At 38.2% G+C, this 26,502-nt stretch overlaps 3 gene segments (V, D, J or C); all 3 read left to right on the plus strand.

Moving 5' to 3' along the window:
• Window positions 1–3,876: 3,876 nt before the first annotated feature.
• Window positions 3,877–4,433, plus strand: LOC122125429. The segment is given in 2 exon segments: window positions 3,877–3,967; window positions 4,078–4,433. Coding segments are annotated over 2 exon segments (432 nt in total).
• Window positions 4,434–10,134: 5,701 nt separating this feature from the next.
• LOC122125395 lies at window positions 10,135–11,309 on the plus strand. The segment is given in 2 exon segments: window positions 10,135–10,211; window positions 10,894–11,309. Coding segments are annotated over 2 exon segments (417 nt in total).
• Window positions 11,310–24,189: 12,880 nt separating this feature from the next.
• Window positions 24,190–25,239, plus strand: LOC122125400. The segment is given in 2 exon segments: window positions 24,190–24,262; window positions 24,435–25,239. Coding segments are annotated over 2 exon segments (399 nt in total).
• Window positions 25,240–26,502: the final 1,263 nt, after the last annotated feature.

The raw sequence follows: 26,502 nt of genomic DNA on the forward strand, positions 1-26,502 counted from the left end.
AGCTCTTCAGCTCAAAGTTAGCACTCTATCACTTGAGCCACAGCACCACTTCTGGCTTTTTCTGCTTATGTGGAGCTGAGGAATCAAACTCAGGGCCTCATGCATGTGCGGCAAGTACTCTATCACTGAGCCACCTTCCCAGCCCTCTCAACAACTTTTTAAGCTCTGAAATTAGAATGTCTGTTTTTGGCTGGTAATTGATTCTGTATTTTAAAATTCTTTTATGTTTGCACTCAGAAGATATAGATGTGATAATAAGTATTAAAGTAAAGCACTTTTCTACAGATTTCAAAACTAATTCAAGTTGTGGTAAATGATGGATAACAAAACAGTTAACCCTACCAATTCTTTTAGGTTATTGTCTAAAAGTAAATATGAATTGTGTGTTCATAGTGCTGTGCAATAATACCTATCTAGAATTCTTTCATCTTGTAAACTGAAACACTCTGCTATACGTTATTCTTACACTCTGCACCTTTGGATCTACTATGCCTTCTCCTCATATATAAACACAAGGTTGCAGCCAATTATCCAGAATTTCCCTCTAGTGTAGTTCAATGTAGGTTCTGGCAATATTATTTGAAGGATGGTGGATATGAAAAGGGATGTGTGAACCAAAACAGTATCTGGGCCTGAGAATCTCACTTAATTTGTCCAAGTAATTATTAACAGATTGTCTCTGGATTCATGAGCCCCTTTGTCTGAATCTGTGGAGATTGATTACCAGGAAAAAGTATTGGCTAGGACTCTATGTAAAAAGCATCCTTCATGATCAAAAGACATTGAAATACATCAGTCTGTGGCCTGGATCCCAAAATTGGTCACCTTGTCTAGAGCTGAACTGTAGAGGAAGAAGACATCAATCCCAGACCATTTTATAAGAAGTTAGTAATTTTATTTATGGTGTTCTTCTGCATAGGATTCACACCTTTTCTATGAATTACTATGAAATTTGGAAGTTCTGATTTGAGTACTGATTATAAAGAGTAGATTTTCTCTCTGAAACATCTTTGCAAAAACGTGGCATTCCAGCTGAGCACAGGAGATTCATATCTCTAAATCCAAGCTATTCAGGAGGCTGAGTTCTGAGGATCAAGGTTCCAGGCCAGCCAGGAAAAGACCCTGAGACTCTTATCTCCAATTTAGCACCAAAATGCCAGACATGAAACATTGATTTAAAAGGTAGATCTCTAGACTTGAGCACAAAAGCCCAGAGACAATGCCTAACCTCTAAGTTTAAGGCCAAGGACTGCCACACACATAAAGAATGGCATTCTTACAATTATTCCACCAAAGACCATCTATTCATATTTCAGCTTCATTTGACAAATATGAATTAGGTACCCAGTAGATGTCAGTCACTGTTCTAGGTTTTGGGGAACACTGCAACAGAACAAAAACAAAAACAAAAGCAAAAAAAGCAACAGAATCACTCCATACTGACTTCACTTTACTACTTCCTATGAGTTCAACAGCAAATACTTGTAGGCATATCAGTAGATTATGGGCTAGCTGACAATAAGTGTATGAAAATATAATGTCCTTTTAAAATGTTAAAATATGCCAAGTAATTTATGTTTTCTTGGTTACACAGACTGCCAGGAATGCTCTACACAAAAGTGTTTTCATTTCAAGTAAAATCCTAAGAGAAAAATAAAAGAAAAAGAAAAGTGAAAAGGATAAATGAAAAATATTTTCATATTTACAAAGTAGGGTTGAAGACTGATATATACCTTCTAAAGGAGGTAAATGTTGTGGTGTAGAAATTAAAGATATGGGGGGGGGGGAGATGGGAAGGGATGGTAAGAGGAAACGAAGAGATAAGAGGAAACAAAGCTTGATAAGATTAGCTTGCCCATGTAATTATAACCCCTCTGTACCGTATTTTCACAATTAAATAAAGGTATGTAGGCCATGTAGAAATTAGAAGCCTCTGCTTATCGATAATGGATCATTTTTTAACTTTTTTTTTGTGTTTATAAAGCCAAACTGTAACTCCACTTCTGCTACTAACTAAAAGTGTGACTCACATCTTTTCTTCTATTCCCCAAGCTTCCTGTCAACAGTCCCTAAGCAGAAGGCCCCAGCAAAAAACTTCTGGAGAGTCCATTGCCAAAATAGACAAAGAGCCCAACTGTGCAAGCTCAAGTCTTTCCCCCTTCCCCTTCTGGTGTGGACTGGCATTCAGAGCCGTGCTCCAGCATCCCGACCTTGAACATGGTCCTGACCTGTCAGTGTATTGTTCTTTCGCTCAAATAAAATTAAATAAAAATTAAAAACCACAGCGGTTTTGGGGTCCTAATGTCTATTAATTCCTGGGCACCCTTATAGTCAAGAGAATTTTGAAATGTACTAGTCATTGCAAACAAGGGAAACCATGGGACCTATGTTTCTTTGGGCCTGGCTTACTTCACTTAATATAATTTTTCCAAGTCTTTCCACTTCCTAACAAATGGGGTGATGTCATTCTTTCTGACAGAGGCATAGAATTACATTGTATATATACACCACATTTTCTTGATCCATTCATCTACTGAGGGGCTTCTGGGTTGGTTCCATATATTAGCTACGATGAATAATGATGCCACAAACATAGTTGTGCTGGTAGCTTTAGTATAGCCTTGTTTGTGGTCTTTTGGGTAAATGCCCAAAAGTGGCATTGCTGTGTCATAGGGGAGCTCTATGTAGGGTCTTTTGAGGAACGTCCATACTGTTATCCAAAGTGGTTGAACAAGTTGACACTCCCACCAACAATTCAGTAGGGTTCTCTTTTGTCCACATCCCCTCCAGCATCTGTTCTTGCTAGATTTCTTGATTATAGCCATTCTAACTGGGTTGAGGTGGAATCGCCACATTGTCTTGATCTGCACTTCTTTTATAGCTAGAGAAGTTGATCTATTCTTATTTCCTCTTCAGAGAAGTCTCTCTTTAAGTCATTAGCCCACTTATTTATTGGGCAGTTGTTTCTTTGAGAATTAGTTATTGGGGGATTTAGTTTTTTGAGTTCTAAGTATATTTTAGATATGAGACCCTTGTCCATTATATGACTAGTGAAGGTGGGTTTTCTATTGATCTTGCTAGCTATGTCCTTTGCCATGCAGAAGCTCTGCAGTTTCATGCAATCCTATTTGTCCAACCTTTCTTTGATTTGTTGTTTCTGGGTCTCTATTAAGAAAATCTCCCCTGTGCCAAGGAGCCCTAGAATTTCTCCTATTCCTTCCTGTAATGATTTTATTTCAAGGTCTTTGATCCATTTGGAGTTGATTCTGGTGCTAGTACATCTCTAGGACAAGCAAAGAAGGTCAAAGGCTTTGTACATGTGACCATATGAGATGATGTTAAGTGAAATGTACCCCAAGACAGGGACAGGAGTAGTTTTTTCTTTGTTGCTATTGTTTTAAATGTATTTATAATGTACTATGTGATTCTTTTGTTTTGTATGTTCTTCCCCCATGGAATAACCCCTGTTTTTACTGTATTTGGGGAGGGGAAGGGATATAGCGGAATGCTTAAATGGGGGTTCAGGTCGACCCATTGTGACAATGAGATGCACAGGACGCTATGCTGAAAATGAACTTTACAATGTCGAGGGTGGGGCCTGGAGGAGTTGGAGAGATAGGGAGGGAAAGGATTGTTGGGGAAAAAGAAAGGAGGTAACAATACTCGATAGGAAATGTACTCATAACCCTACTCATGTAACTGTAACCCATCTATACAGTATTTTTACAATAAAAAATATATTTTAAAAAGAGAATTTTGAAAGGCATTCAGTTAAGCATTCAGCACAATTCAGTCCCTGTTCACCAGGGGGAGCAACTTCATAGCACCACTCATATCCTGACTGCATTGAAGGTTAAGTTTAATCAGTTCTCTTTCATTTGAACATAGTATATGGGAAGATTATTTATGCAATACTCTAAGATGTGTGCTTCTCCAAGCTTAGTAACTGTGATACTCTTACTACTTGGTAAGTAACATGCTAATTTTTTATTCTTTCTATTGCAAGCAAAAATTTTAACCTTAAGCTTACTTAAGGTCTCTATTCACAAAGTGACACACATCTCTTTTCCCTCCCAGGAAGGACTCATGGAAATTCAGTGACCCAGACACAAGGGCAAGTGATGGTGCTGGAAGGTGCTTCCCTAAGGATAAACTGCACTTACACAACCACAGAATATCCTTCTCTCTTCTGGTATGTTCAATATCCCGGAGAAGGTCCACAACTCCTCCTGAAAGCCATGACAGCCAATGACAAAGGCAGCCACAAAGGATTTACAGCCAGTTATGACAGAGAAGCCACCTCTTTCCATTTGGAGAAAACTGCTGTCCTGGAGTCAGACATGGCTGTGTACTACTGTGCTCTAAGTGACACAGTGACAGAAACCACAGGGGAAGCTGAACACAAACTGAGCATGACAGGTCCTAACAGCTGAGCGGCTGTGTCAGAGATTCCTATAGCTTCAGCACATTTATCTGCTGATGAAAAATCATACAAATATCAGAGAAAAGAAACAAGAAATGGACATCCCCATGCCTCGCTGTGCAGTAGTGAAACTGAGAGCAGCATCTGGCTATTGAGTCTGATGGACAGAAAGATGGAAAAGCTTTTAGGAGTTTCATTCAAGCTTTTCTTGTAATAACTGCTTGGGAAAGGGTGTCTTTCAGAGGTCTATAAAGAGGACAGATTATTGTAATCTCCTATGTAGGTCTGGAATTTCCACAGGGAGCTGAGAGTTGTTGTGCTCATTTGTGGTCACCATTTTTAGAAGAATGTATAAAAAGTAGTTTTAATACATCTCCTCTGTGTGGTTTCCATTTAGACAGGGTGTGTAACTGTCTGTGTGTAGCAGAGCCTTTCATTTATGAGGACCCAGAACAAAACACCTGCCATTCTCAACTACAATTACCAAGTTCTTAATTGCTTTGGTTCTAGCAATGTCCTGAGGAAGGATATCTCTCTTTAGTGTTAATTCCATCTGCTCAGAAGATAAAAAGTTATTGATAAACCTAGAAATAATACAGTCCATAGTGTTCTGAACATTCCAGCCTCTCATCCTGTTGATGTACCTTCCTTCTGCACTTTGAAGGTCAACATTTCCAAAACATCTGAAGGCTGAACCATATCACTCTACCTGAGCCACATTGCAGATCCAGGCCTGGCCTTAAGGTAAACAGTGAAAGTTTCTGCATTTATTTTTTTCTGGAAATTATCATCAGCTTTTATTTCATGTCTTTTTATTTTAAAATTAGTGTACAGAGGGGTTACAATTAAATGATTTAAAATAATTTAAGGTGGGATTTTTCCTTTTATAACCAGTGTCTCCAAAGAGTGTGTTTATAACATATCAACTACTTTATGTGATGAATCTGAACTTACCTTGAATTAAATTCCTTTTTCTACTATTTCATTCTTTGAAATGATAGGCTACTGATTTCTCTGAATTTTTCCTTTTTCACAGCCCAGCCAGACCTTGTGGAAGCAAGTAACATGAAAGCATCAATTAGTTCAGAACCACAAACACTCCATCTCCAGCTAAAGTCCCATCAGAAGTTAAGCCTAGTGAGACAGAAAACATTTAAACTGTAACTAGTCTCCTCAGTAAGACAGGAAACATTTAAACTGTAACTAGTCTCCTCTACCCAAACAATATGTAATTGTTATAGTAGTTGTAAAACACCAAGAAAACAGAAAAGTAAGTAAATCCTGGTATGAAAACTAAATGGTACTTTGTGTATGTGTTTATGTTTGTGTGGCGTGGAACAGCCATGGGGTAAAACTCAATGCCTGGCACTTTCCCTGAGTTTTTTGTTGTTTGTTTGTTTCCCACAGGGCTAGAACTCTACTACTTAAGCCACAGCTCCACTTCTGACATTTTTTTGCCAGTCTTAAGGTGTGAACTCAGGCCTTGACACTGTCAGTGGGCCCTTTGTGCTCAAGGCTAGCACTCTACCACTTGAACCACAGAGCCACTTCTGGCTTTTTTGAATAGCTTATTGGAAATAAAAGTCTCATAGCGACTTTTCTGCCCAGGCTGGCTTCAAACTGCGATCATCAGATCTCAAATTCCTTAGTAGCTAGGATTACAGGCCACATGCACCTAGCTTCCACTTCTGACATTTTGTTTGGTGGCTAATTGGAGATAAGTTTGTCACCAACCTTTCTACTTAAGGTAGCTTTGAACTCCAATTTTCAGATCTCAGTCTCCTGAGAAGCTAGGATACTAGTTGTATGCTAATGGTGCTGCCAGGCACCATTAACAGTATTTTAACTGTACATCTTGATAGTCTATAAATGGCCATACACAATCCCACTATAGATTTCTGCTACTGATAGAAATAGAAGGGGCTTGTAATTAAAGCACAGAGCTTGGGTGCTTTGATTGTGAAAAGTTTGTTGAAAGAGTAATGCAAATGATATAACCCAGAACTCTATTAAGTCAGTAAGATCGCCATGAAGGGGAAATTACTCAAAAGAATTTCACATGAGTGATTCAGCAACATATTTTAAACATTCAAGAGAAAGAATCCTCAAACCTGGTGATAGGTAAGTTGACATTATCCAGCTTAAAGAGGAAAGAAATAGAAGTAGAGACTGAGATATTTGAGACATTATCAAATATGGAGACATAGGGATAATAGTAATCCTAGAAGGGGAAGGGAGAGGGTAGAGTAAAGAATGAATAAATGAATCAATGACCAAAACTTCCCCAATTCAGTGGAAGACTGAATGTATATATCCTTGAAGCTCAAAATGTGCCATAAGGATAATGACTAAGAAGTCTATATTACACACTGTAATCCATCAGTTGAAGACAAGAAGAAGCTGAAAATGATGAAAAATATGACAGAGAAGTGACATGCTATGGACTTTCAATTTTTATCAGACATCATGGATGTCATAACACATTGGAATGACATATGCAAAAGGCTGAAAGTAGCAAACAAAACAAACAAAAACAAAACATTTCAACCAGTGCCTCTATATCTTATAAAATGTCAAAAAGAAAAAGAAAACTGGAGTATCTAAAGATATTCAAGGCATATAGAGTTCATCATGTATAAACCTTACCTCTAGGGAGCTCTAGAGCTGAGCTGTGAGACCAGGAAAGGGTTTAGGGGTTGGAAGGCTACCTCCTCAGTACTCAGAAGGTTGACAACTGGGCCTTGCAAAGGTCAAAACAGGCAAGGCAAGAAAAATGTGTAAGTTAAAATTAACTGGACCCGATGTTGTATAAGTCACAGTAGACTGGCCCCTATAATGCTTGAAGCAATGGGAATATGATGAATGTGTTATGGTCACTGCTTCTCACTGCTCCCTAGCTATAGGGAGTTATTACTATGTACACAAATTAGGTCTTATGTCAAAGATGGTAACCACAAGATAGGTTAACACCTTGTTTTCTGCACATACCTATAGTAACCTTCTCTGTGCTGAACTAAATAAATAAAGTCACTTATGGGAGCTTGGGGTTCAAAAGCCAGTGAGAGATAGACCCTATGATACCTGGATTTTCTATCCTCTGCTCCCTTTCTCATTTCTTGGGCTGTCTATCCCATTGTGTTATCACTGGTTGCCATTAGCAACACTGATCTACAGGAAATGCTGTAGGAAGTGATCTGGACTGAAATGAAACAGCACTGGGCACCAGTTTGGAACTATAGCAAACAAAGAACAATGGGTCATGATCATATAGATGATTAGAAATCTGGTATCTTATTTTGTTTTATTCATTTTTTCCTATATAATTTAAAAGACTAATGTGTACAACACAGAGATGAGCAGAATAGGAAAAGCTCTATATTATGGATTTCTACCTATATAAAGGTTTCCTTCATTCATATTTTTAAAATACAGTATATATAATACAATGGCCCAAATAACTACCATTGGTTTTGGTATTTAACTTAAGATAATTGTAATTGTCTTGGATTGGAAACTGGCATTTTTGTATTTTGATGTTCACAAGTTGTGTCTGAAAATGATCGGCACAAAGAAAGATGACTGTAGATTTCTTTGGTGATTAATGGCTATAACTCCACCGAAGGCACTGGGAAGAATTCTGTCTCCTTTCACATCATCAGGCATGTGAGCTCTGAAGGACAGTTTTGATGGCAAATAAGTTGCATCATATTGCCAGTGCTGATGTGGCTCTTTGGTCTACTTTCACATTAATGTATTCATACTATTTTTCCTGCTTCCTAGTAAAAATATTGCTTTGGGGCTATATCCCATATTTAAAGTTCTATGTTTCATTTTCACTCTTGTCTAGTATGTTATGGCTGTGTTCACATGCTGCTGGAACTCCTCCTTTAGACTGTACATTTACCGAGACAAGCTATTTTACTTTTTCCTTTTTTGGTCAAGTGCAGTGAACTCTTGAAGGAATGAATTTTGCTATGAACAGCTTTTCTCTCTGTTTCTGGTGCATTTCTTGGTGAGAATGGGAAGGGTCTGACTAAACAATCTTTTTTGGGTACTGATTTTGTGTTTCTTGAGTAGGCAGGGCCTTCTGCCTTGTTAGTCAGTGTTCCTCTCATTCTGCAAGGCCATGGAGTAGGTCATGGAACAAACTAGGGACAACAGTTCCTATGTTTGTTTTACTGTAGTTGAACATTGTAGGCATACAGAACATGGATCCACCATAGCTTTTAGAGATCAACTCTTAGAAATCACAATTATATTCTAATGAAGAAATAAGATAATTTGAACAGATTCACGTGATACAGCTGTATTTAAAGTCTAAGTATGGAATCCAGCTCTAGTCCTACTGCATCAACCTAAATCAGTCCTCTTTCCAAAAAATGTGTATTGATGGAAAAGGAGAGAACAATTCTGAGCAGTTAAGTCCTAACCTTATTTGTTAAAATGTTTCTCAAGTCAAAACTACATTGAGATTCAATCACACTCTAGTTAGAATGGATATGAAAATATGCGACAGATGCTTGTAAGGATTTAGAGGCAAAGGAACCCTTATATGCTGTTGGTAAAAATTTAAATTAATCCAGCTTTCTTTGTAAGTCAGTGTTGACATCCCTCTGAACATTGAAAGGAGATATATCATATGGTTGAACTATGTTTTTCTAGCTTTATGGCCAGCCAAATGAAAGTAAGCAGATAAAAATGTATCTGAACACTCATTCATTATTACACAATTCATAATGACCAAGTTGTGCAATCAGCCTTAGTGTTTTGCAGTGGACAAATAATATAAGGAAAATATAGCATTTGCATAACATTCAAGCATAAAGAAGAATGAAATGAAGCCATTTGCAGAAGAAAGTGTAGAACTAGAATTCAGTGTGTTTAATAAAATAATCCAAGTTCAGAAAGACATGTGTCACCAGTTTTCTCTCATTTATGCATTCTAGAGAGAAAAAAAAAAACATGGAAGTCGAAGGGAGCTACTAGGAAGAAAAGGGGTTGGGAAGGAGGATGGTTAAGGATTAAAGCAATAATGATACCAAAATACATGTATTAAAATATCACAAACCATTATTTTATAAAGTTAATTTAAACTTTGTAAAATAAAATTTAAAATAAATGCTGCTCCAACTGTGAGAAGAAATTATGTTAGCTAAGCCAAATTTTAAGACATTCTGTTTTAAAATGATATTTTAAATTCCAGGAATTAAAAAATGAAAGAGGAGCGTGTGTTGGGGTGCCTTGGCAGAAGAGATCTGCAATGTGAAATGGTCCCTGATCTCATAAACCTCACCCAGATTTCTATAGTAGAAGAGTTATGAGTGATTTTCAGTGCAGGAAAGTGGTATTTGGAAGTCACTCCTCCAACTCAGAAAAGAGCTGACATCTGATAGGAAATACATGCACAGAAAAATGACAAACAGATTGATTTGGAGAAAAGTCTCAATTTTAATTTAATTATATGTCTGATTTTTAATTTACAAGTCCACCGGAGAAAATTTTGCCCTTTGAATATAAGTGAGAAGCCACAAGATGGCAGTGTCTTCTCAAGGACGTGGAGGATAGCTCACAAAAGATTCTGAGTGTGAGTAAAGGGGAGGAGAAGGTTGTGTAAAGATCCTCTCTTCTGATTGGTAGATGGGATTCTTGAGAGCCCAATAACTGGAAATACCTGAATGAGTCTCATTTTTCTTTTAGGCTTTGTTATCTGAGTCATCCATGAATCAGGGGGAAAAAATAATGAGATCCTTTAGTATCTTTTCAGTGACCTGGTGGCTTCACATGAGCTGTGAGTTAGTCTTTTTTTTTTTTTTTTTCTTATTTTCCTTTCCTTTCCTTTCCTTTCCTTTCCTTTCCTTTCCTTTCCTTTCCTTTCCTTTCCTTCCTTCCTTCCTTCTTTTCTCTCTTTCTTTCTTTCTTTCTTTCTTTCTTTTTTTCTTTCTTTCTTTCTTTCTTTCTTTCTTTCTTTCTTTCTTTCTTTCTTTCTTTCTTTCTTTCTTTCTTTCTTTCTTTCTTTCTTTCTTTCTTTCTTTCTTTCTTTCTTCCTCCCCTGTTCTTTCTTTTCCAGTCCTGAGGTTTGAACTGAGCCTGAGTGCTATCCCTGAGCTCCTTTTGCTCAATGCTAGCACCCTACCATTTGAGCCACAACTCCACTTCCTGCTCTTTTGTGGTTAATTATAGATAAGCATCTAAAGAACTTTCCTGCCTGGGCTGGCTTAGAACTCTGATCCTCAGATCTCACTTTCCTGAATAGCTAGCATTACAGGCATGAGCCACAGGCATGAGTTAGTATCTCTATGGGAACATAAAGTTCAGTTTGGGGGGTTGTTGTCTGTCTCGAGTCTATGAGGAAAAACATGAAGGCACTCATCACTCGATAAGAGTGGAGGCACATAGAAAGATAAATTACAACCTGCAAATGGAGCTTCCACTATCCAACTACTATGTGTGACCTTTGTCTTTCTGCACAGGGGTGAGCTGTCAACAGAAAGAGATGGAGCAGCATCCTGAGTCCCTCAGTGTTCCAGAAGGAGCTACCGCTTCTCTCAACTGCACTTACAGAGACAGTGCTTCTCAGTACTTCTGGTGGTACAGACAGTATTCCGGAAAGGGCCCTGAACTACTGGTGTCTGCATACTCTAATGGCGATAAACAGGAGGGAAGATTCACAGCACATCTCAATAGAGGCAGCCTTTATCTTTCTCTGCACATCAGAGACTCCCAGTCCAGTGACTCAGCCACCTACCTCTGTGCAGTGAGTGCACAGTGCTCCCCTGACACCTGCAGACTGAACCCAAATCTATGGGGGCCCCAGTAAGGCCTGAGCTGCAGCACAGACCCCAGAGCAGAGAAATTCTGCTACATTCTAGATGCTGTAGGAGTTAAGAGCAATAGCAGGGAGGGTTTGAGTAATTGAGTATTTCCCTTAAGGCTTTGGTGGGAGGGGGATTGGATGGGGGGGTGGGGGGAGGATGGGAAGGACTGGGAAGGGGAAACAAAGGAGGAGGCTACAATGCTTGATAAGAAATGTACACATTATCTTGCCCATGTAATTGTAACCCCTCTGTACAGTATTTTCACAATAAAAATAAATAAAAATTAAAAAATTTTCATAACAAAAAAATAAAAAAATATTTCCCTTAAGGTAAATTAAAAACACAATATTGTTCTAGTCAAAATAATTTTCTATTTTCTCTTTTCATTCGCATTTATTTTTTATATGCCAGTCTTTGGGCAAGAAGTAGGCTATGGGCACTGTTCCTAAGTGTTTTTGCTCAATGCTAACACTTCTCCACTTAAATTACAGCTCAACATATAGCTTTTTAGTGATTGAGATAAGTGTTTCACAGACTTTCTTGCCCAGGTTGGCTTCTAATCTCCATCCTCAGATCTGAAGCATGATTATAAACATGAGCCACTGGTGCCCAGCAATTTAAATTTTTATGGTGCTATGAACAAAAATATGGATATATGTGTTGCCTACATCTTGCAAAGTTTAAAGAAACTATCTGTAAAACTATCAGTAAAAACAAGTATATAAACTTAAACATTGTCCTTAATACTCTTCTTTTTTCCTTAGATAGATAGATAGATAGATAGATAGATAGGTAGATGTGCAACATGTCCACATTTGACTATTGAGGGCTGAATTGATTACAATAATGTATCAAGGATACTCAAAACTACACCTTTGTTTATTTCCAGACCAACGTGTATGATAACATTTATGCAAACTGTTTTTTTTCTCTTTTTTATTGTGAAAATACTGTACAGAGGGGTTACAATTACATGGGCAAGGTAATGAGTAAATTTCTTATCCACCATTGTTGCCTGCTCCTTTGTTTCCCCTTCCCATCCCTTCCCATCTCCCCCCTACACACTCACCTCCCCCCTTCCCACCCCTTGGCCAAAGTTGTAAGTGGAATACAAGAATATGCAACATAGACTTGATTTTCAGAGAAGGGCAGTGACTGTTACAAGAGCAGGGAGCTATGGACCATGTCCCAGGTTTCCCTAGTCCCTGCTGCATTTAACCCATGGAATTTATTCCAGAATCCCCTGCATGCATTGCCACTAGAAGCCAATGTGGAATGCCAAATTCTTCATTCAGTCTCTCCCAGAAAGATAGAAAGACAGCTTTAAAGGGGGCTTTAATTAACTACTCTGGCAGCAAAGGTAATGGTACTGGTGTGTGTGACATGGTTTAATGATGGAGGGTTGAGTGAAAATTCTAGGTAGTTTCCATTCAAGTCTGTTCTTGATAGGAAAGAAACCAAAGGTGTAAGTCTTGGCAGCTCTTTAAGGAGGTGGTAGCCTGGCTGGGCCCAGGGACAGTCAACTGTGAACAGCCACAGCCCACCTGGGATGACTGCCTCAAAGTCTGTCCCCTGTGGCCATCCCAGAAGGGCTTAGGCTGAGGATCCTGAGGTGCTGCAGGGTCCCTGGCCCTCTGGAACCATGCTGTTCTACAAGATGACCCCAAGAGTTCAAGTCTTTGCATCTGCCTAAATGCTCTCCACATGAGCTTCCTACACAGTGGCTACTCCCCCAAATGGCTCTACTTAGAGTCCCTGTTGACCTCGGGGAATCCAGGTGGAAGACACTGTGGTCCAGGCTAGCAATGAAAACACAAACCTGGAGCTGGAGCTCTTGTGGGATGCAATGGAATGGTGTCTAGCACCCTGAAGGCCTCTTCATGCCTTTGCCCTGGGCAGTAGGTGGCATCTGACATTCTGGGCCAGAGGCTCAGAGGCTCATCTCTTAGAGGTCAATGCAAGAGACCCTGCCTCCTGCTTAGGAGTTTGAAGAGAAGACCAGGAATGATGGTTAGATGGGGAGCACAGGATCATTTAGAAGGGTTTGTCTATGTTTTAAATTCCTTTGTCGCTCATTGGTGGAAACTAATTGGGCAGAATTCATGCTAATAACTTATTCTTATTTATTCAAATGAAGAGGTGGGAACTGGGAGGGACCTGCTTCCTGTCCATTACTACAATCTCCTAGAGCCAGGACATACTGATGCAGAAGGCAGCATAATTGTCTTTCTAATCTTACAGGTTTCAAGACTGGAAAATGATGCATTCATTGGATGTGTTTGAGAAGAGAAAAATAAAGTTACATTGGGGAGGAAAGAAATGATACACCAAAATATTTGGTCATTCATTCAACTGTACATCCATTGCTGTCTCCTAGTAAATGTCTCCAAAATATCGGTCACCTTACAGACTGAGCATGTTTTCTCACTTCAGTGTCTCTCATGACAAAGTAATTTCTCTCACCAGTCATATCCACTTACTGTTTTAGCGTCATTAGTCATGTATTTTTGAGCAAAGTTTATGAGATAGTGGCTTCAATATTTGTGATATAGACCAGATACTCGAAAGAGTAAGTTTCTGAACTTAGGAGCACCAATCAGAGCTTGAGAAACAAAACACACAGGATTCTAATAAGGCATGGGAAGAACAGGGACAGAAGCACATATGTTGGAAGAAGAGGTGACACTGATGCAAGAGATAACTGGGTTCTCTCATCCAGAGGTAGGATACCTGTTGGTGATTGAACAGTGACTAGGAGTTACACAGGCACAAGTCGGGGGGAGGGGGGAAGGAGGATTTCTGAGCAGAAAGGTCATCTTTCAGAAGACCCATCTATTCCTGAATACATCAGGAAAAGTGTTATACCGTGTTATACTCACAGTCAACTGTAAGGTGCATCAAATTATCTTAACTTTTGATGTGACTGAACAGTAGATGCAAGCCTGTGGTGAATTCAGGTACCATATTGCCTAGTAGTCGAAGATGAAAGGAGAAAGAACCATTGTTTAGGCCTCATACACCCCTTTGAAGTCTGCTAAAATGTTTGGTGTTTTCTGCTTTTAGCCATATCTTGACCATAGACATCTCTTTTCCTGATGCTCAAGGCACTGCAGACACATGGGAAGCCAGTCTGTATGGGCTGATGCCTGGTGTGCCTTGCTCACACTGAGACACCCTTCCCACTGGCCTTCATTTGGCCTGGAAGGTCATTGTTATGATGTACTTGGTCTGAACCTGAAGATCTTGGCTATCAGAAGATTTGAATTCTAGACAGCCCTTCTGCTGTGAAGCCCATATATTTTTCTTATATTGTGATTGTTTCCGTGGTTCTCCTGCAGCATTTAAAGCAAGGAAAGAACTCAGATATAAGGGGAGGGGCTCACGGGCTGCAATTCACTGGCCTCAGATGGTTAATATCCTGCTCTGTTTCTCCATAGTCTGGCTCCCACACAGAGGAAGGAGACCTCTTACTGAAGCCCTAGGGTTCAGCTCATCTAGAGAACCTCCCTTTACTTTCTGAAGTTCTGGGCTGTTCATTCCTTATCTGGGCTTGCATATGATGAAATGGGTTTTGGAGGCTGGGAGCAGTTCTACTTTCTGAAGTTCTAAAGAGAAAGGAAGACAATCGCCAAATACAAGTCTATGGCGCTTATAATCTCCAGAGACCCTGAGAAAAACACTTGGTGTAAATTCACAGTAACTAGGTCTGGGGTCCTGTAGAAGCCATTTTCCTCTTCCAGTCTAACAGACTGTTACCACTTCACTCTTGACTCACACTGATTAGTGGGTTCCATCCTCCACTGAGGTATTCAAACCCCTCAGCTATCATTCAGAAGAGTATGTTTTATCACTTTGAATTTAAATAATTGTTTTAATGAAGACACAATTTATAAACATTAAATTCACTTTTAAATATATTGGCAGAAATATCCAGTCATCACTATTTTTTAATTCCAGAACATCAGGACAGTTAAACTATTCTATAGGATAGATACTGTAATGATGAACACTTTTCAAAGAGATTTATCTAGATCTGAAGAGCAAACAATAAAAAGAATGAACCTTAATGTCACACATGGAGTGTGAATGACAATGACATCTCCATGAGAGTTTATCAGTAATCACAAGTATATCCCTGGTAAAACAAGTAAATAATAGGAAAAGCCATGAACATGGGGTAAGAGAGCTTGAGGAAAAACTGTGTACTTTCCATTCTATTGCTTGTGAAATAATATTGCTCTAAATCACAAAATCTATAGAAAAGTAACTGTTTGAACATATCTGTTATCTTAAAATATTAATCTATGAGGAGCAATAATTCAAAACTTTGAAGCAGTTGGTCTTAGTGTAAATATAAGACCTCTTAGGGATGTATATGTAGATGAGTGATGCAAATTTATTAATTTAACACTACAAAGATATATTTTCCTGAGACAAATTCCAATAGAGCTTGAGTCTTCTGTCAGCTTTTTTCTTGGACAGGGTCTCACCATATAACCCAGGCTGTTCTAAAATTCCTGAGTTTGGAGAGAGCAAGTGTATACTAACATGCTTGGCTTCACTGGTGGTTTAATAGGTTTTCTACTATCTTTGCTAGTGTTCTGGTGGCAAATGATCTGGTTAGAGCTTCTCACTTTCCTAATTTCCACCAAAGTTAGTGTGCATGCTCTAAAGGAGCCACAAGCATCTTTTCTTGGTACATGCATTGGATCTTAACTGAGAAACCCATACCAGGCCACTATGTGGAAATTTCTGAACTTTAAGTTAACACATACCATGTGGAGCACGTACATGAATATGATCTCTCCTCTGTGACCACTAGACATGGCGCAAACATGAAAGATTTTTAGATCAGAGGCATGCTTGGAAATCATGAACATTTCTCATACTAATTTTTGCTATAGAAACATGGGCTAAAAGCTAGAGCCTTCATTTTAGAATGTTAAATTGTGTAGTTCCTTTATACCTGTGATCTCTCTGAAAAAAAGGAGACATATGCAGGACCTAAACAAGTGTGGAAGTCTGGTGCAGTGCTCAGACCTCTAACACCTGCTACGTAAGAAGGTGGAGGAATTGAAGCAAATGTGGGCAAAATTAGTGAGACCTCATCTCAAGAAATAGTGAGGTATTGTGATTTTATCTGTCATTGATTCTGCTGGAAGCATATATATGCTTGAGGTTGGACAGAACAAGACCATTATACTCTTTCGGAAAATATATCTTATAATAAAAACAGTTAAAAGTGTGTTCCAAGTTGAAGAGTGTTTTTCTAACAAGTTCTTGGTTCTGAGATCAAACACCTGCACCAACCCCCAAAAGAAATTCATGAGTATATGACCTAGAGTTGATAATAATGTGAATGTCTTTAATTACTTGTGCAAAAAAGAACAAGTGAACTCCAATGCATTTATTTGGATCATAGAACTTTTACCTATGTAAAAGAATCATAAAGATAGCTATGTGCTGGTGGCTGACACTTAGGTACTCAGGAGGCAGACATCTGAGGATCACAATTGAAGCTAAGCTAGGCATAAATATCTATTTTCAATTCATAATATTTTTATTTTTTTACAAAAATGTGTCTTGTAATTTTTGGAACTAATAGAAAATATATCAAAATAGAAAATAGATCAAAATAAATTAACTATAGTGCATTGTATTCCAAAAGGATAAAAATTTAAAGCAATAAAAAGAAAAGGAAGATAAAGAAGTTATTAACATTCATGCAGCTTAGTGAGGCATGCATTCAGGCATTCTTACCATGTGCTACAGGGGCAAAGTCCATGCTCACATTTCCAGTGAATGCCCATGTATGATGAATAACTGTTGGGGAAAAGTTCAATTTGTTGTTCTACTTGTCTATTTCCCATTCGTGGTTTTGAGTCTTGAATGAACTGGTCACTCTGGAGAGGTCTCCCTGCTTGCATGAGATTATGTGTATCATACTGTCAAGTGGAGGTGAGTCAGAGCTTCTCTCTTTATAGTGTTTCTGTTAAGTGTCCAGTTGTCCTATCTTTATTAAATACAAAGTACTGAAGTCCCAACTATTATTGTTGAAATGGCTGTGTCTCCCTGCAATTCTACTAGCTTTTACTCCCTATTTTGGGGGCTGGTGTTAGGAGCATATATATTTATAAGGGTTTTGTCTAAATAATTGACAATTTTATTATTAAAAATAGTTGCTCTTATTTTTGGCCCCTTCTTTCATTTAAAGTCTGTTTCATCAAATAATAATACAATTCCATTTCTCTGGCTCTACATATAGTATACATTTTCGTTGCTTATCAAATTTCTGTCTGCTTGACTTGGAAATGGAATATTCTGATTATTGTAAATTGGTTTATATAAAAATAAGAATATCCTTTCTCAGAAAGTTTTCCTTACATTTCCAAACCACAGAATAAAAGGAAGGGTTTAAATGTTTCTTTCTTGCTTGCTATTGTTTCTAACATATTTGTAAGATATTTCTTTGTTGCTTTGTGTGTCCCTCCCCCATGGTATAACCCCTGTTTTCACTGTATTTAATGTAGGTATAATTTGTAGGGGGGAAGGTGGACCCATTGCAACAATGAGCTGTACAAGACGTTATGTCGAAAAATGAACTTTACAATTTTGGCATGGGAAGGGGGGGTCGGGCTGGAGGAGGGATAGAATGGTTAGGGGAAACAAAGGAGGAAGCAACAATGCTTGATAAGAAATGTACTCATTACCTTACCCATGTAATTGTAACCCCTCTGTACAGTATTTTCACAATTAAAAAAAGAAAAAAGAAAAGTAGACCCACAATTCATTTTCATTTAATAGATTTGGATGCTTACTTTAAATCATTTTCCATCATTGAAGTGTTTTTTATCTTAACTGAAAATTATTGACTATGTAATTGCAAACCTCTTTATCTAATATCTACTTCTTTTACATTAATCCAATATCTACATTAGGGACTCATCAAAGAAAGTATTGTAGACCCATTTCCTGGATAAACATAGATGCAAAAACCTCTGAATAGAATTCTGGCCAACCAAATTCAACAACTAACAAAAAAATCATACACTATACCAAACAGGAATCATTACAGGGTTGCAAAGCTGGTTGAATATATGCAAGTAAATTATTGTAATTCAATAACAGAAATAAGGACTATATCCACATGATCATCTCAATAGATACAGAGAAGCACTTGACAAGATTCAATAACCCTTTATGATAAAAGCTCTGGAGAAGCTAGGATTCCATGGGGTGTTCCTAAATATAATAAAGGGCATATATGACAAGCATAGAGCCAGTATTATACTTAATGATGAAAAGCTAAAACCATTTCCTCTAAAATCAGGAATGAGACAAAGATATCCACTCTCTCTACTCCTGTTCAACAGAGTGCTGGAATTTCTAGCCAGAGCAATAAGGCAAGAGATAAACATAAATGAGATTCAAATAGGGTAAAGGGGATTCAAATAGTGAGCAAAGGAGTAAAACTCTCCCTCTTTGCAGATGACATGATCCTGTATTTAAAGAACCCTATACAGTCCTCTCCCAAGTTACTTGAGCTAATATCAAACCTTGGCAAAGTAGCAGGGTATAAAATTAACCCACAAAAAACAACAGCTTTTCTGTATGACAACAATGAGAAGAGCAAGACTCAAAGCATGAAAGCAATAGGCATTAACTTAACCAAAGATATGAAGGACCTCTGTTATGACATCTTTAAAATCTGAAAAAAGAAATAAAAGCAGACTTAAGGAAATGGAAAAACTTCCCATGCTCTGGGGTTGGAAGGATTAATATCGTGAAAATGGCAATACTGCCCAAAGCTATACCCATCAAAATCCCAACAACATTCTTCAATGATATAGAGAAAACAATTCAAAAATTCATATGGCATAATAAAAGATCCCAAATAGCAAAAACAATCCTCTGCAGGAAGAACAGCGCTGGAAGAATATCAATATCAAGTTCAAACTTCATTACAAAGTTGTTGTTACTAGCACAAGAATAGGCCTGAAGATGAATGGAATAGAATCAAAGACCCAGAAATGAACCCACAGACAGACTTATAGCAACCTATCATTTGATAAGAATGTCAAAAACACAGGATTGAAGAAAGACCATCATTTCAACAAATGGTGCTGGTAGAATTGGCTATATACATTTAGAAAACTGAGCTAGACTTACATGTCACCCTGCAAAGAATGTGAGACCAGATGCCTCTATACTACAAGAAAGGATATTGAAAGCACTGGGGCTCCTAGGCGTATGTCAAAACTTTCTAAATAAAGACCCAAAATTACAACTGATCAAAGAGGGACTGGATAAATGGGATTCAGCAAATCAAAGAGATTCTGCAAAAGACACAGCTAGCAAGGTAAATATAGAAAGCCTACAGAATGAGAAACAATCTTTACCAGCTATGTATCAGGAAAGGGCTTCATATGTAAAATGCACTTAGAGCTCAAAATATTAATCTCTCATAAAGAAATCCTCGGGGGAGATGGGAAGGGGTTGGAAGGGGAAAGAAAGGAGGAGGCAACAATGCTTGATAAGAAACACATTCATTATATCTTGACCATGTAATTGTAACCCCTCTGTACGGTATTTTCACAATAAAAAAATTTGAAAAAAAGAAACCCTCTAAGAAACAACTACCCCACAGTAAGTGGACTACAGACTTAAAGACAGACTTCTCAGAAGTAAGTATGGCCAATACACACATGAAGAAATGTCCAACATCTCTGAAGAAAAAAGAAATGGAAATCAAAACAACATTGAGATTCTACCTCACCCCAGGTGGAATAACCATTATGAAGAAAACTAACAATAACAGATGTTAGTGGGGATGTGGCTAAAATGGAATGTTACTATACTATTGGTGGGAATATAAACTTGTTCAACCACCCTGGAAAGCAATATGGAGGTTCCTCAAAATACTAATCATAGAGCTCCTCCAGGACCCAGCAATCCAGGTCCTGGTAATTTATCCAATAGATCACAAACACTAAAACTACCAGTACATCTATGTTCATTGCAGCATTGTTACCATAGCCAAGACACGGAATCAACCCAAATGCCCTTCAATAGATGAATTGAACAAGAAAAGGTGATACATATATACATACATACATACATACACACACACATACACAATGGTATTCTATGCTTCCATCAGAAAGAATGACATTTCCCTATTCATAAAGTAATGCAAAAATGTGGAAAAAATTATCTTAAGTGAAATAAGCCAGACTCAGAGAAACATAAGTTGCATGGTTTCCTTTATGTGTAATAATTAGAATGTTCTTATAAGTCCACAAGTAAACATGATGGTAAAAGACAAAAAAAAGTTACACTTAGATATGATAAATTATACAGGACTCTAAACATTCACACAGTGAGACCAAAGGGAGAGGATCATATAGCTATGTCCATATAGTCATATAAAATGAGGTTTAGTGAAATGCACTCCAAGAAATAGATACAATTATTGCTTTACTTTTTTCTCCCTTTGTCACTAGTTTTATTTCTATACATTTTACCTTGTATGTAAGTTTATCTGTTTTGAGGAGGGTAAGAGGAAACATAGAAATGTTGGGACAATGGGTAAACTAATGCAGCAGTGGTACTCACTAGATGCTGTGTTGAAAATGAACTATACAAATTGTGGGGTTGGGGATCAGGAGGAGAAAATGAGGGAAGAGTGACACTGTTAAAAAAAAAAAAGAAATGTATTCATTACCTGACTTACATAACTGTAACCCCTCTATACATCACCTATACAATAAAAATAAATAAATTAAAAATAATTCAAAAAAGATAAAAATACTTCATGCTGATCTAATGTTGATAGGGAAGGGAGAAGAGCACATGCAGTATCTTAGCCTCAGGACCAACAGCCACTCTCAAAGGAACCCAACTGAAATGTGGTGCATATGCTAAATTTTTGTAATCTTGCTCTCCCCTAGCAATAACAGCCTACCAAATAGTTCCTATAGACCCACTTATAGAACAATGGAAGTCTCTCTTAATCTGAGATCATTGGCCACAGAAGAAGACCAAACACTTTCTTGTAAAGGACAAACTTTGCTGAGGCTGAAGGAAATTATCCCGTGTAATCTTTCTTTATGACCATGAAAAGGCAACACTACCTCAGTGATCAAACTTAATTTCTCTCATCCATATCCAATAATTAGCAGGAGACTATCCTTTAACATCTAGTAAATTATTGTCTTCCACTATGGTTCAATTAATGTAGATGTCAAGGGTATATCTAAGAGCTGTCTACTTAATCAGTAGCTCAGAGTTGACATTGTTACTTTGGAATGAGAAATTTCTATGAAGATACATATTAATCCTTCAAGGCTAGAGCCACATTAACTTATCTAAATGCATTTATTATACTTTCTCCAATAAATGACCCATCTCTGGCTCAACTTTTTTCAGAAATCTGTTGTCCACCCTTTCCACTGGGAAATATAAGCACGGAAGACCCAATTCAAGCATCTCCTCCAGAAGACCCTTCTCTGACTGAAACCTAAAGCAGAGTTTATTCTTCTCTTCTTTTTCTAATAGTCTGGACACACAGATCTCTCTGGTTGCCTTATTTTGCTGTCATACAGCACTATGACTCAGGTGACTGAAGGCAGGGACTGTTTCTTTTGTAAACAAGACCCATATACTGCCCATCCGGGAGGCATTTGTTAAGTACACAATACTTCCCTGTCATCCTTATGCTCATTTTCACTATATCAGGACCCTGAAGCCAATCATAATCTGATAATAGTAAATGAAGAATTCAGCCATAAATAATTAGTAAGCTGTAAAGTGTACACCATGCTGAGTAGCATGATAAAATCAGTGACCTCACCTCTGTTGTCCCATCCAGGACAACCGTAATCACTGTCCAGTGTGTCCATGTGAAGTAAGGAAACTGGGTCTCAGTAATATGCCTTGTCCTTACTGCCATGTTGGTGCCTTGCTGGGTGGAGCAGGCTTTCTACACAGCTCTGAAAAACTCTAGAGGTAATAGAGGACATTTTTGGATCACAAATGTGTCCTGAGTTGTTAAGCTCCAGGAAAGTCTTACTTCCCTCAAATAATTGCCTCTTGATTTCCTCTGATATTTTTCCTTAGATTTGCTTAGATTTAAAACCTTTATTAGATTTAAGTGGTCATATGGTTTTCTTTGCTTATGGAGAACAATTTTGTTAGGATAAATTCCTTACACCTTAGGTGATTTTGACATATATAAGCTTTTTGCTAGCTGGCTGCTGGTCTTTGAGACAAGGGTCCACCAGCAGTCCACTGGTTCTCCAGAGCCAAATTCCGGAGTCAAATGCCAACAGAGATTCGTTCCTACAGATAACTTTTTGTAGACAGCATTTCATGCTCTAAAAGTCATGAACTTTCTACTGTCATTTTCTTAGTGTGGAGATAACAAGTGTTGTCGAACTTGCTTGGCTTCCTCTGCTGGTAAAGTTTAATAGAGTTTCTATTGTCTTTACTAGTGCTCTGGTTGCAAATGATTTATTTTGATCTTCTCACTTTGGTAATATCCTCAAAAGTTAGGGTGCATGTTTTAAGGGAGCCACAAGGCTTTTCTTAGCACATAACAGAGGAGGTTTCTGAACTTTTAAATTACTTGTGTCATGTCAAATACATTCACAAGTGTTTTCTCTTTTCTGTGGTCCCTAGACATGGCACACACATGAAAGATTTTTAGATCAGGAGGCATGTTTTGAAATCATTTATGAACAAGATTTCTCATAGTGATTTTTACTAAATCCTATGACTGTTAAAGTAGGAACACAAACTGGAAAAATAGTCATTGCTTCCTTTTCAAGCTTGGTTCTGTCCAAAGAAAAGAGGGCATATGGTGGACTTAAATGTGCTTGAGAATCTGGTGCAATGACATGGGAGGCAGAGATTGGTAGTATCATGAATTGAGGTAGCATAGGTAGAATTAGTGAGACCTCATCTCAAAACACAAGCAAAGTGGAAGCTTTGTGGTTTACTCCTGTCATGTATTATGCTATAGGCATGGGTGAGATCACAATGTGAGATTGTCCATAGCAAATATATCATACTCTATCTGAAAAATAAACTACAAGGAGCTGGAAGTGTCGGTCAAGTGATAGAGTGCTTACTTAGCAATCTTTAGGTCATGAGTTCAAATCATTGTACCACTTCCCAAATAGGATGCATGAATATATGACATCATGTATTCATTAGAGTTGGTAATAATTTATATGTCCTAAATTACCCATGCAACAAGAATGATTTAAGCCTAATGCATTAATTTGGATCATAAGCCTACATTTTAAAGTACCATAAATATAACTAGGCAATGGTGGTTCATACCTGTAATATTAGCTCTTCAGGAAACCAAGTTCTTAAGATCACAATTTGAAGCCAAACCAGACATAATTTTATGTCCATTTTCAATTTTTAATGGTGTGTCCAACTTTTAAAAGTTGCCTGATAATTTTTGTCTTCACAAAACTTAAATATTTCTCTATGAATTATAATATTGAACCCTGGAAGAACATAAAAAATAAAGTTCACTGAAATGGTGCCTATACTGTGTATACTTTTTGTCATAAGAGGGCACTGTTGGCTATAAAGGAAATAGCTTTTCTGTAGATTAAAACTAACCTTCCTACTCTGCAGCTAAAGGAGGAGTTCTGACTAAACATTTGTTTATTCAGAATCATAAACTCAGGTGTCAGAAATATGTACATTTTCAATAGATTATTTCTTCCTAATAACACTTTCAATGTTCTAAGAAACATCAGAATCACACTCTCCCTCTCCCCTTCCACTCCACGAAGACACTCAGCTAGGTGTGGGGGAGGGGCTTCCTGCACAGAGGCTGTAAAGGAACTCAGCTGATTGGTTGCAGTAGAAGGAACAGTGCCAGAGTCAAGCCCTGACACACCTGGCCCAGTTGAATTATATATACCTATCTCACATAACCAGACAGGCAACATGAAAGGGATATTGAGCACTCTGTTGGGACTTTTGTCCGTCCAGATTTGCTGTGAGTTGGGCTGTCCCACATCTAGGGTACACAGAGGGTTTCTCAGCTGTAGCATGTGGAGGAGAAGCAGGAAGATGTGTCCTTCTCATTCATAATCTATGGCAGCACTTTCAGAACTCTGCAGTTGTGGTAATGACGATCACATAAATGATCATTTCTCTCTTTTATTCAGGTGTAAGAGGAAATCAGGTTGAGCAGAGTCCTCCAGCCTTGCTTCTCCAGGAGGGAGTGAACTCCACGCTGCAGTGCAACTTTTCTAATACAGTAACCAGTGTGCAGTGGTTTCAGCAACATCCAAGAGGAGGCCTCATCGGCCTGTTTTACCTTGCTTCAGGAACAAAGCACAATGGGAGACTCGTAGCCACGATAGACACCAGGGAACGCCGCAGCTTGCTGTACATCTCCTCTGCCCAGAATACAGACTCTGCCACTTACTTCTGTGCTGTGAGAGACACAGTACTCCCTAGGCACCTGCAGCCTCTACACAAACCCTCAGCCTGGTGTAGTCCCTTTAAATAGTTTCTTGTCTCTTTCCTGCATTGGCAGTTTCACCCACAGTTGCTCCATGGGTTTGGTCTTTTCTTCCCTTCTCAGTCTATACCTCATCATTCACTACAAATAACTTACTTGGAATGAGCCAAGTGGCTGATACAAGATGGTATCAAAATAAATTAACTGCAGTGTGTTGGATCCCCAAAGGACAAAATGTAAGAGCAATAAAAAGAAGAAAAAAAAAGTTGGGATAGAGATGTTATTGACAGCAGTGCAGCTTAGTTTAGTGTTTCCAGAACATTCAGGCATTTTCACTCTAAGTCAGCTTAGGCCTTCACAGGCCTAAGCTCCGCAGATGAGGCACCTCCCACCTTCAACCACAGGTAACACCTCCAGCCCCCAACTGTATATAAAGGGTCCTCCAAGGAGCCAGATGACGCCCTCTTCTCCCTTCCCTCGAGACAACTTAGCCTTGTCTGCTCTATTGTCAATAAATCTTTTCCTCTATGTGACTTTTGTCCAAGTGGTCTTTTGGATACTTTCTGCTTGGGTTACTTTTCCTTTCATTCACCACATGCCCCAGGGGCAAAGGCCATTCTCCATTTCTTGCAGCCTAAAATATCAGTGAAGCAGAAATAGAACAATGTCTGAGGAGAGTGTCCACCTGTATGCTGCATTCATCTAATTCCCATTCATGCTTTTGTGTTGAATGGTCTGCTTACACTATAGCGGGCTTCTTGCTCAATTGAAATGGATGTGTGTTCTCCTGTTGGGTGGAGATGTTTCAGAGTTACTTGCTTTATAGTGTTGCTGTTAATCTACTAAGTTGTCCTAGCTTTTACTGAAGGCAAAGTATTAAACTCCCAACTATTATTGTTGAAATCTATTTCCCCCTGCAATTCTGAAAGCTATAAGTATTATATGTTTCTAATGTATTGACTTTTTATTATTAAAAGTAGTCCTTAACTTTGGACTGCTTATTTGGTTAAAATGTATTTTATCAAATAATGTTATGGCAATTCCATCTTTCTAGCTGTTTGTGCACGATACATTTTCCATCCTTTATCTTATTTCTGTTTGCTTGATTTGGATATTAAATGTTTCAATAACTTGTAAATTTGAATTAAGTAAAAAAATTTAAATGTGCTTTCTTAAAAAGTACTGCTTTACAGTCTGAAATTGCCGTCTAAATGAAGGTAAGTTGAAGTATTTTTTTTTTTTTTTTGGTCTGGTTGTGGGACCTGAACTCTGGGCCTGGGCGCTGTCCCTCAGCTCGTCAGCTCAAGGCTAGAGCTCTACCACTTGAGCCACAGCGCCACTTCCGGCTTTTTTCTTTTTGCTTATGTGGTGCTGAGGAATCGAATCCAGGGCCTCAGGCATGCAAGCCAAGTGCTCTACCACTGAACCACCTTCCCAGCCCATGTTGAACGTATTTAAAAGTTGAACCTGCTGTTCATTTCTATTTGCTAGATATGGATGGTCACTTGATTTCTTTAAGTCATTTTTTCTTTTTTCATTAAAATGTTTCTTACCTAACTGAAAATTGTTGAACGTATATATGTAAGATTATTTCTCTACTACCTACTTTTTCTATACTGATACAACATCTACATTAGCCTATGTGTCACATTTTCACCAACACCATCTGTTTCACTGTTCTTTCTAGTAGATCCTGTTAGGGTGAGTTCTCCATATTAATCCTTTCAAAATTTCTTTTCATTATATGAACATCTTTTCATTATGTGAGT

Source organism: Dipodomys spectabilis, unplaced genomic scaffold (genome assembly GCF_019054845.1).
Source record: "Dipodomys spectabilis isolate Male_0828 unplaced genomic scaffold, ASM1905484v1 ptg000265l, whole genome shotgun sequence".
Lineage (NCBI taxonomy): Eukaryota > Metazoa > Chordata > Mammalia > Rodentia > Heteromyidae > Dipodomys > Dipodomys spectabilis.